At 46.4% G+C, this 12,286-nt stretch overlaps 1 protein-coding gene across 8 annotated transcripts in view; it reads right to left on the reverse strand.

Moving 5' to 3' along the window:
* The window catches only part of DNAH9 (dynein axonemal heavy chain 9), a 399,480-nt gene that overhangs the window by 266,511 nt on the left and 120,683 nt on the right, over positions 1 to 12,286 (reverse strand). For all 8 annotated transcript variants that reach the window (XM_073310874.1, XM_073310873.1, XM_073310875.1 and 5 more), the window contains 5 exons: positions 11,652 to 11,760; positions 10,882 to 11,029; positions 8,892 to 9,066; positions 3,028 to 3,201; positions 1,421 to 1,628 (listed from right to left, as the gene is read on the reverse strand). In XM_073310874.1, coding sequence (XP_073166975.1) covers positions 1,421 to 1,628; positions 3,028 to 3,201; positions 8,892 to 9,066; positions 10,882 to 11,029; positions 11,652 to 11,760 — 814 coding nt within the window. The remainder of the gene's footprint in view (positions 1 to 1,420; positions 1,629 to 3,027; positions 3,202 to 8,891; positions 9,067 to 10,881; positions 11,030 to 11,651; positions 11,761 to 12,286) is intronic.

Raw genomic sequence — 12,286 nt, forward strand, 5'->3', positions numbered from 1 at the left:
GGACTTTTCAGCTTGGAAAAGAGATGACTAAAACGATATGAGAGAGGTCTATAAAATCTTGATTGGTGTGGAGAAAGTAAAGAAGGAAGTCTTATTTACTCCTTCTCATAACACAAGAACAGACTAACACGGCTGCTACTCTGAAACAAGAACTAGGGATCACCCAACGAAGCTAATAGGCAGCAGGTTTAAAACAAATAAAAGGAAGTATTTTTTCACACATTGCGCAGTCAACCTGTGGAACTCATTGCCAGAGGATGTTGTGAAGGCCAAGACTATTACAGGATTCAAAAAAGAACTAGATAAGTTCATGGAGGATAGGTCCATCACGGCTATTAGCCAGGATGTGCCGGGATGGTGTCCCTAGACTCTGTTTGCCAGAAGCTGGGAATGAGTGACAGGGGATGGATCACTCGATGATTACCTGTTCTGTTCACTCCCTCTGGAGCATCTGGCATTGGCCACTGTTAGAAGACAGGATAGTGGGCTAGGTGGACCTTTGGTCTGACCCAATATGGCCGTTCTTATGTTCTTATGTCTGGGAGTGAGACCTTTGGTCCCCAGAAAGCCAGAGCCAAGGTCCCTGGTGACAATCTGTGTTCTGCATCTGCAGGATGGACACCTCCAAGTTCTGTATGGCCCCACCCATTCCTGAGTGGGGTCTATGCCAGTGAGGTGGGCCCCTACCCTTTGTATTGGGCTGCTCAAACCATAGCCAACCAGGCCTAGTGACTGAAATGAGAGTTCAGCCTATTGGTTAGAGCTGGGTCCAGGGGGGCAGAGTCCAGGAACAAGCTGGGGGTCAGTATCGGAGGGACAGAAGCCAAATGCCAGAGCAGGAGGGTTCACCAGAATCATAGGCTGGAGCCCGACCAATAATCGAAGCCAGAAGTCAGAAGCTGGAGGGGAACAGAGGCTAGAGCTGAAGTGGGCAGTAGGTGGAGCAGAAGCAGGTTCAGAAACGAGGCTGGGGCAGGGAATGGAAGCAGTCGGGAGCGGGACTGGAAGCAAGGGTTGCAAGCAGGAGCAGGGCAACCACAGCAGCAGTCGTGGTACACGTTGAGCAGCTGCTGATCTGCTGCGGGTGCCAGTTTTATGAGCAGGGCTGTGGCTACTCTGTCAGTTCCAAGGCAGTGCAGCTGGGCTTCCTGGTTGCCCAGCAGTGCAATTAGTTAAAGAAGCAGGCCAGGAGCTGGTCTGGCCCCTGACACGATTTCACCAGGTATCTTTCTGGAGGATTTAGAGTCCACGGTTCCCTCTGAGGCAGTTATATAATAAATCCAGATACAGCTTGCCAACAGCACATACGCTGGGGTTTCCAGCCACCCATAACCCCCAGCAAATTCCATTATACGCACCAGAGGGAGAAATCATCCCTCATCCCCTACCCCCAAGGACTCCTAACCTTCTGCCGCTTTACCTTGCAGCATGGCGGAGCTGGTGTAGTAGTTGAAAGGCACATTCTTCACCATGTACTCATCGGCATCTAGCGAGGAGAGTTTGTCTCCTACGAGCACAGATTTCCCAGTGCCAGCATTTCCCACTAGCATGACTGGCCTCCTTCGCTCCAGGAGTCTATCAATGAAGTATCGCACTCGGATGGTTTCACTGGTGGGCACCAGACAAGCCTAAGGGGAGAATGATGGGAACGTGCTATGAGCCACAGTGCACCCCCTTTCAGCTATGCTCACATGGGGTGGGGGAATACTGATCCAGCTGGATAGACCTCTGCCTGACAGTAAATTAGATTATCTACACCAGCTAAAGTCTTCAGTAACTAACTAGTTGTCTGGTAGCATCTGCGTATCCTCAGTAAAACATATCTCCCTAGGGCTGGTTAAAATTTTTCCACAACAACTGTTTTTTGATGGAAAATTGGGGTTTTGACCAAGCAAAATTTTTCACCAGAAGTGTCGGTTACTCACAAAAAACAATGTTTTTTTGTCAAAAAATACAAACATTCCAAAACTGATTTTTTTTCAGCTATCAGCCAACAACCAAAATATTTGAGTGCCAGCACGGTGCTTCTTGCGTGTTGCAGTCAAGTTGTCCCCATTCTCCTTTATGGGCCAGCCTCCCCAGCCAGACTTCATGTCCCATGATGCACTATGAGCACAACTCCCATGATGCACCATCTCCCTTCACCACGAAAAGACAGGTGTATCATGGTAAATATAGGCCAACCAGAGAGCCCAGCCTATGATGGAAAGTGTGAACATGAGGCACCCAAACGACAACTCCCATGAGGCACCAGGGCAGCATTTCAGAATCAAAATATTTGGGTTTTCAGAACTTAAATATTTTCTTTTTAATTACCTGATTTTTTTACAAAAAATTGAGTTTTTCCATGGAAAATTCTCCATTTTCTGACCAGCTCTAATTATCCCCTACAGTGCTGAAAAACTGGTGGTGAATTTGCTACCCTTTGCTGGTTGAAATCAGACATGTGTGCATTCTGCTCTGCTGCCATTCACTAGATGGAATCAGACCACTGCGTCCCACCTGTGAATGTGCCTTGCATATTAAAGAACCGAATCAGTCATTAAAATAAGACCTTGGTTTGCTTGCAGAGAGCAAGTGTGATTTCTCTCTTCTCCACGCTACCCCTTCTGGTTTAACTGGTGCCCTACTTTACATTTCAGACAGGAGTTATCAGGACAATAGACTGGCACTGCGGAGATGCGTGCAGCTTGAGAGTGGATATCTCACTGGTAATTGAGATGGCACTATGTTTTGCACACAGCTTTGATTCAGTCCATGGATGTTTGTCATTGCCCCATTCATCAATCATATTCCAATGCACTGTAACAAGAGTACTACTTTCTTAATGAACCTTGTCTTCATAATCAAACCCAGGTCACTTAATCACTTTACAGTGAATGTTTGTGTCTTAGGTGGAACGTCACCATTACAAACAAACCTTCATTTTCTCATGCCCGTACTAATGAATCTTATTCTACAGAGACAAAGCACACACCGCACACATCTATGTATTCTTTTGTGGCAATGAAACAAAGATTCACGTACCTGTAATGGCATTTCAGGATCAAATTCAAACTTGGGGATGAGTTTGGACCAAGGTTCAAACTTTTTTGTTTCTGGATCAATGTAAAAGTCGAAGACAGTTCCCTGAGAAGGAAACTTGATGGTCTTGAACTCAGTCACCCACCACTTACTGAATTCTACTCGGTAGTCTACAAGCTGCAAGACAAAATGGAAAGCAAAGATGTTAACCTGCAGAAAATCTCTAGTGATTTAAAAGGTTATCTACACCATGTCCCCAACCAGTTTGGAACCATCCCCTGCAGTACATTCCCCTGGGCTCTGCCCTGACCATTCACTCAGGACACTATTCCACAGCCAAATAGTACTTACTGTCAGGAGCTTTTTCCTGATGTTAAAACTAATCTTAATTTAATCTCATTACTCCTATTTATATCCTTTCTCATGATGGCCATTTTAGATATGCCTTAGATTAGATAGAGAGATCCATCTGGCAGAATTAATTACATGTCTCAGATTAACCAGGCCAATGAATTGATCTGGAGTATGTACATGCCTCCAATAGTAGTTGTGGATGGCTTTCATGTCCCCACCTCCAGCCATGGTGAGCCAAGGCATGCAGATTAAAGTTCTTCTTCAAAAATCACAACAGCCCATTTACTTTTAATTTCTGGATTCTTTCCCTGTCACAGCTCTCCTGTATTGAGAAGCCCAGACTGAATGAAGTATTCCAAGTGCAATTGCAACAGACTTCTAGAAAGGGACCATCACCTTTAAGTTCTGATATCTTTGCATTAACCTTTATTTGCTGCTATACTACATCGGAAGCACATATCGAATTTGGTCTCTGATCTTCCCTACGTTTCTTTCCCACTCGTATCCCACACCATCCACTAGTCCTCACAGTGACTGTGAAATCTGGGGGAAGGAAAGAGAGCGATTGGACTGTGCACTCAGGGATCTAAGTTTAGTTGTCTGCTCTTCCACAGATTCACAGGTGACCTTGGGCAAGACACTTAATCTTTCTGAGTCTGTTCCCCATCTGTACAATGGAGATATTAGCCCTTCTCTTCCTCACAAGGGTGTAGTGAGAAGTTCATTAATGCTTGGGCTGCATTCAGAGACTATGATGATGAAAGACCATGTAAGTAGTGAATGAAACATTACAGCTTGCCCAGATTCTCAGTGAATTTCTCATAAGGCTTATTTTTCCCCACATCCATTCGCTGTGCCCTCTTGTCCAATACAGCAAGTCAGCTGGAACTGCCAACTCACTTCATGTATGCCGCTAAAGCTCCAGAAGAAAGCCAGGATTGTCACTAACTGCTTTATTTCAACTGGTGCCCTTTGAGAAAGGCTCCATGGGGCTTTGCTATCCTGAAGCAGCCACCCCCTTAACAGCAGACCAGAGTATTTTTAAAACACACCATTATTATCCAGGATTCTGCAGTCTGGTGCTGCTCACAGAGGCAAAATCACTAATTCCTCATTTCCCTGTTGCTATAATTCCTCAGCAGTGGCTGTAGTAGCCTTCAACGGGGGTGGAAGTGAATCACTGCTAAAAGCTTTCTCACTAGGGCGCCCTCACCACTGCACAGGAGAGCTGCTTCCAGCTGCAGTCCAATCCAAATTTGAGCTGCTTCCTTAATAAAACCCCACATGGAATTTTACTAATTTCAGAGCCTTTACCTTGAAATGGAAAATCTATCAACTGTTTTCCTACAGGGAGCCCACTCCCTTCCAGTGAGCACATCAGAGTGGAAAGGCTTTAAGATTGTTTATCCTGACATTTCTGCAACGAAAGGTCAGAGTGAAGGGCACCGTCAATGGAGAGCAATAGACAGATTTTATATTGGATCATTTTTCACCTGGTTCTTGTTCAGCCTGCTGTACCCTTGGCTTCCCTACTCTGACATTTACAGAGAAGCAAAGGAAGAAGCACGGCCAGCATCAAAAGCAAAATCTTAGGGAGAGATTCTGTGGCTGCAGAGGACTTCTACTGCACCTGGTGCAATCTGCTAAAACACACCCTCCCAACCACATGTTCCGCACACACTGAAGGTGTGTCCACACCACCACTGGGAGGTGTGATTGCAGCACGCGTAGACATTCCAGCTAGCTGGGAACTAGCTAGGCCAAGGTAGGCCTAGGTCCCGGGTAGGCCCTGGGCAGGGCTAGCCCCTGCAGCTTCCCAAGCTTTACAGCTTTACTAGCTCAAAGCTAGCTCGGATATGTCTACATGTGCTGCAGTCACACCTCCCAGTGGCAGCCTACGCATACCCTGAGTAGTGCTTAGGGGAGCTGGGACGCATCGTTGCTTCACTAGTAGAGGTACCCATTGAACAAGCTGCAGTGGTGGGAACTAAATGTGGGGAGACTTGGAGACCATACAATTCCAAGGAGCACGAACACTACTAATCACTTAGGAAGTTTGGGGTAATGTTTCTTTAGACCCTGATGTGCTAGGACTGGGCCTTTTGGCAACAAGGGACACAGGAAAGGAGCCTGCACCTGAGCACCTTGGCTGGGATGAAGCTTTCTGAGTCAAAGGGATCCAGCTATGGAACAAATGTCAGCAGAGTATTTCCTTGGCTGTAGGTTCATCTAGTCAGAAGCAAATTTTGTGCAGATGAACCAAGGCACAGTAGCAGCTCTAACACTTTCCATTGATCCCTAGACCAGGCACCGCATCGAGACACAGCTCAGCTGTCCTCTCCCTGCCCCAGGGGGCCACTTCTCTGGGTGAGATGCATGACTTCTCTGCTGAGATTGCCAGAAAAAGGGCCAATCAGTGTCCAACTGGAAGTGGACACTGTTCAATAGAAAGGAGACAGATCACCACCTGATCTCACCAAGGCCACTGGTTAGCCACCGGAGGGAACAGCCACGGGTCACTACTGATTTCAGAGTAACAGCCGTGTTAGTCTGTATTCGCAAAAAGAAAAGGAGTACTTGTGGCACCTTAGAGACTAACCAATTTATTTGAGCATGAGCTTTCGTGAGCTACAGCTCACTTCATCGGATGCATGTCACTACTGAGGCTAACATGAACTGGATCCAAGCCTGGGATAGAGAGGTGAACTAATTACGCTGGTGGTGTCAGACATTGATATTGTCATCAGGACACCCTAAACCCCAGCTTTTAGTCACTCATAACGTTGCAAACTGTTTCCCTTTTTCTCTGAAATGACCCATGTTAGGATATAGATATTCAGGCCTGTCTGTAAAGGCCTATACTCTAAGAATTTAGGTGTATTCTTATCACTTGGCTAGTGATAGAGGTATAAAAGAAAGAATCAAAACTACTGTCTGCCAGTGTAAGGGCCTTCTCTTACTGTGACAGTTTGTGGCCCTGTGCTTAGGCTCAGGCCTTTGGCTAAGCAGCAGAGGCAGCCATAAGCTGGGAAGCGAACGGTCACATCCTCACATTCCAAACTAGTCACATTGAAATAAGGTGCTATTGGGCTGTTAGGCACTATCAGGACAGGATTGTATTCCTATCACCTCCAGAGAAAGGGAAGTGCCTAGAAAATGTAAAAGGAAACTTAGTTTGATAGCATCCTGTCTGGCAAGAACTCACTTATCAATAGCTGGGATGTGAAATCCTCACTTCTGTATTGTTTTGTCATTATAGTTCCCACTTTGCTGTTGTTTGTCTGTATAATCTCTGTCTGGTTCTGTGATTGTTCCTGTCTGCTGTATAATTAATTTTGCTGGGTGTAAACTAATTGAGGTGGTGGGATATAATTGGTTACATAATCATGTTACAATATGTTAGGATTGGTTAGTTAAATTTCAGGAAAATGATTGGTTAAGGTATAGCTAAGCAGAACTCAAGTTTTACTATATAATCTGTAGTCAATGAGGAAGTGACTGGGTGTGGGTGGGGGTGGGCATGTGGGTGTGTGTGATGGGAACAGGGAATGGGGGTAAGAAAATTGGAATCAGGTTTTGCTAAAGGGGGAAATGGGAACAGGGAATGGGAGTAAGGAAGTTGGAATCATGTTTGGCTAAGGGGTGGAATGGGAACAGGGACACAGGTGTAAGGCTCTGTGGTGTCAGAGCTGGGAAGGAGATACTAAGGAAGGAAACTGGAATCATGCTTGCTGGAAGTTCACCCCAATAAACATCGAATTGTTTGCACCTTTGGACTTCGGGTATTGTTGCTCTCTGTTCATGCGAGAAGGACCAGGGAAGTAAGTGGGTGAAGGAATAAGCCCCCTAACAACCCACAACCAGTCTCTTCCCAAGGGTGAATATTTCTAGTAAGAAAAAATGGATTTGGCTCTTCCTGTGCATGAGGAGTATGACAGAACCATAGACTTCCCCCTTCATCAGAGCCCTCCTGGAAGAGCCCAACAGCTAACATAGCTGGGGTGGAAAGCGGAAACTTGGCACAGGGAGAAAAGCTTGAGAGCGTGCCAAGGAAAACGGAGCTTGTTTTAATGGATGACTGGATCAAGCCCCAGCTACACCAGAGAACACATTTTGATCTAAGAATTCCTGTGACAGCTGCACTGCTCTGTGGCAACACAGATCACAGGATGAATCCCAGGAGAGCGGGAGGCAAAGCGCTGTGGGTTGAAAGGATTGGGCAACTCCCCAAAGAGATAAGGCCAATCCAGAGTCTGACCAGCTTTAGGAAATTCTGCAAAACCCTGCTCTTTGAAAAAAAGGTTTTTCCACCATAAAACAACACATACACACACAGTCACCCCCCTTTGACCTCCAAAGCCCAATACTGAACCTCTCCTTCCACCCCCCAAACGACAACACTGACCCCCCCCTTTCACCCACTAAACCCCAACACTGACTCCACTTCTACCTCCAAGCCCAACCACTGACCCCCCAACCCAATCAACCCCAACACTCACTGCCCTTCTACCCAAACTGCACCCTCCTCAAAAAACTCACCCTACCCCAAGCAGAGTTTTTACCCCCAAGAAGTGAGAAGTGCCAGGGGCTCCATGAAGGCCACTAGGGACATCGCTATTGCTTTCACTTTTAAGTGGAAGGCACCCAGAGACTCTGGTGATGGGTGGCAGTACCAAACCCTAACAGCTGTATGTGTGGTACATTTTGCAGGGGGTGCTTGTTATACATTCTTTCAGGTGCTTGACAGAGGCCGCGCTGCCCATTCAAACATAGCTGATTGGCCATGCACAGAAAATGGCAATGTGGAACTCAGGAGCTGAGCTAAGAGCTCCAGCTGTCACGCACAGGAGCTCCTCCACTATGCACTTCCTAAGCTGGGCAGTAGAAGAGCTCCTCGCCTTCAGACCTCCTAAGATGCCCAGGAGGGAGAGGAGAGAAGCTTCCCTACTCTGCCCTTCCTACACTCGGAAGCCCCTGCCCTCTGTGCACCAGAGGCAGCCTGCAGAGGGTGATGGAGCTGGCCAGAACTGAGGAGCAGTGGATGGGATCTGCTTATGGAGGGAATTGATTTCAATTACTTCAGTGGGGGGCTGCAGCTGCTCACACCTCTGGAAATCAGGCCACTTAATTAGATGCCCAGGTATTCATTCCTACTACATTCTGTACGGTGTTACTGCTTCAATCAGTCAACTTACTGTTGCAGAATGAAATGTTTGTACATAAGTTAATGTCTCTCTCATCTCTGTTGTTTTAATCCTTGACCCTTCCGTTCTTATACTGTCTCTTGTGTAATGATGCCCTTCACAAACTACCGTGCTTTCTCTGTAAACAAGGTAGAGAAACAGCACCGCACATTGCTCCAGAGGTTTCTATCCCATTGACAATTGTATTCTAGCCCCAGGAACGCAACACCATACTAGAGAATCACACTGAATAAGTATAATAATAAAAGAGGCTACTGTCTAAATGGGATACTACATTAATGAGCCCTACTCTTATAGCTCTCATTTTACCTGGTCCTGGAACATTGCTCCACCAAAGGCCCAGACAGCAGCAAACACAAAGTAAAGCTCGTACAGTTCCTTGGGGCAGTCTGGAGGAGTGTTCTCCGTAGTTAGGAGACACTCAAGGAGGTAACACAACATCTGAACCATACTCTGTTCGGTAACTGGAATAATCTTCTTAAACCTAAGGGAAATTGAAAGCATATGAAGTATAATTGGATTCAGCATGGTGGTCGTTAGCAATACAGAGAAATGTACATATAAATCCTCTTTCCGAACATTAACATTTTACTTTTCTGCAGTGTGTATCTTCCTTATCCATGGATACAGCGAGAAATAAAACACTCATCCCTAGACCTGGAAGAGCAGGCACGTACACAAGTAATAACAGTAATAAGAAGTTTCAGACATTTAAAAACTTGGATCCTCTTGAAAGTAGTAAAATGGGACACTCGCTAAGGGCAATGATTTCCTGTGAACACGATGAGTTAGGAACAGTCAAATAGAGGCATTATAAAATAAACCCTTTAATCTTGCTGTTTTACACCAACTTAGGAATTCTGTAAATGTAGCTGAACTAATATTGTGGCTGGCGGGATAACGCTGAATTCTTCCATAAAATAATTATAGTTATTTGAAAGGCTGGTCCTACAATTTCTGAATTAAGCAATCTACAAAAATACCTGGGTTAGAACTGTCGGCAGCTAATCCCTGCAATTTCATGCTCTGTCATAAACCTCAGGAAACAGAGTGAGGACCATCCTATGTGTTGTGCTGCTGATGGCTATAATCACACTGGTCACACAGGCAGCAATCTTGTTGCAAAACTCCTTTCATTACAAATCCCCATTTTCACTAATTCAGGCCTTTCTGTGTATCTGCCTTTTGGGCCAACATTTCCCATGCCTGGTCTCTGCCCCAATGTGCGTGTCTTTCTGCCAAGACTGTTGTTCGTGTATAAGGACTGGGATGGAAGATGCAAGAAGCTGTGTCCTGATGCTGCTCACTAAGTGGACAGAGGAAGTGCCCTCAGAGCCATTCTTCAGAGCTGCACAGCTGACATCCTGAGCCTCTTGGCTGTCCAGATCATCCTTCGCCATGGCAGTTGAGTAAGCTCAGCCTCGTGGAGGCTCTGTGCAGGCATAACAGTTAACAGAATGGGGCCCCAAAGGCCTCATCATTGATTACTGCTGCTAGAGCCTATAAGCCAGATGGACATCAAAAGGATAACAATCTAACCTGGCCAATGAGGCAGCTTAATGATTCACTGAAACCCTTATTTATAGCAAAGGAAAAACTACCACTATTGATTTAACTGGTGCCCAGCAGTGAACTGTGCCGGACTGGAAAGGGACGCAGACACAATTTCTTCTGCAGCTGTCATGAAAAGAATTTAGAGAAGAACTGCTGAGGGAGAGATCTCAACCCTTCTCATCAGAGAGGTTCCCCTGTGACAGCTGGAAGCCGGTTACAGCTGAACTATATAGTCCAAGAGGGCATGGGCACAGAGCCTGGGGAGGGAGAGGGTGACGTGTGCCTCAACTTTACTTCTTAGTGGCCAAAAACCTTTTCCCCTGAGCAACTGTTTGAAATCCACATTGCTGAGTGAAGCGCTCTGACCCAACTGACTTAACCTTTTCTAAATTCTTTCCCGTTCCCTCTCAAATTGACAGATAATTGACTCCTGCATCATACAACATCCCAGCATGCCCTGCACTAGTGAGCCCACACTTAGTACAGACACAAATTAACAGTAAAATGTCAATTAAAGTGAAACTTGGGCCGCAGCCAAGCAAGGGTGTGAATTTGGGAGCCAGCATCCGCTCCTCCTTTCCCACAAACACTACACTGAAAGAAAGGCAACGCTGCTCTGTCAATGGGGCCTTTTAGGGGCATGGCAACAATCTGCCTGGTAGTGGCCCATGCAGCTGCATCACCCAGAGAGCCCACAGCATGGTGGGTGTCGCCCACAGACAGGTTACGTCCCGTTATACTGTACCTAGTTCTAAGTGTGTCCAGGCAAAGCGGCAGGTACTTGTCAAATAAGATGGTCAGATTAGCTCGTTCTGACTGGATTTCTCGTTGGTCGATCCAGCTGCTCACGGGGGGATTCCAGCCCAAGTCTGCTGGGTTGATGTACAGAATGCCTAGAGACACAGTGCAAGAGAGACAGATACAGCAAGGACGTGGCGGGGACCGGTATCTTTCTCCACAAGAACTGTTTCACCTTCCCTCACTAAGATCATAGTTTAAGTAGCACAGCAATGTACCATGTTGCACAGCCTGCTGCTCCTACACAATTGTAATTTAGCCCAGATTTTTAAAGGTGTTTAAAAACACCTTGAAATCAGGCCCTTTTCTCTTAGGCCTCAGCTCCCATCCATAGAAAGGTGAGAACAATCCTTCCACTCTCCTATGTGTCTCTGCCTTGACTATTTCAGCTGTAAGCTCTCTCTCTCTCTCTTTGCACAGTGCCCCAATCTCAACTGAGCCCTCTACACGCTACCCGCATCACCACCTTCGTTGTCAGCCATTCATCAGGGAGTGCTGGGTTTCTAGGTTCTGCTGCCCACTCCTCAGTCACACGCCCTGTCAGCCAGTGGCACTGTGAATTAAGGCTGCCACTTTCAAAGGGGCCTAAGGAAGTTGGGCACTGAATGCCAATGGGAGTCAGGTGCCAAACTCCCCTGGGCCCTCTGAAAATCTCAACCCTAAGCTTCACTTCGTGCGAGTGGAAAGGGAATGCTCTCTTATTCCCCCTTGACCTACCTGCTCTGGACACGGTGGCTGGAGTTGCTGTGCGTAGGTGACTGATCTCAAAGAGCAGCCTCATGGTTGGGTTAAGGGGAATTCTTTCATTGCTTGCTAGTGTCAGCACCTGCAAAGGGCAGATACATTCAGAATATAAGCTTCATGGCAGCTGCATTCCTCAATCCTGCTGGTGAGAATTGTTCATTCCCGTGCTATCGCTGTATTACTCAGTATGGTCTTGCTGACATGACCTCTGCACTGCTTGGTTAGGATTTCATTCAGCTCCTCTATGTGATGCATATGCAAAGGAAGCCATGTCCTTCCATTTTGCTTGCTTACTGTGCATATCCTTCTAGTCTGTTCTCAGATATAATGGATTACGTGCTTTGCCATCTTGCTTCTCAGCACCTATTTGATATTTTCCTCCTAATATCCCACCTCCAGTTTAGCAAAGAGGATTTCAGGAAGTCTCCATGACTCCCCAAGATACACAAACCTCCTCACATACCTTCTAGGATGTGTTTGGTGGATATAATCAAGCCTTCTACTCCCCAAGAGCAGGAAAATGACATCCTGGGGGGACCTCATACTCTCCCTACAGCAACACACTTGGAAACACTCGAGGAATAAAGACTGAACAGGGGGGAAATGAT

This window comes from Lepidochelys kempii, chromosome 14 (assembly GCF_965140265.1).
Source record: "Lepidochelys kempii isolate rLepKem1 chromosome 14, rLepKem1.hap2, whole genome shotgun sequence".
Classification (NCBI taxonomy): domain Eukaryota; kingdom Metazoa; phylum Chordata; order Testudines; family Cheloniidae; genus Lepidochelys; species Lepidochelys kempii.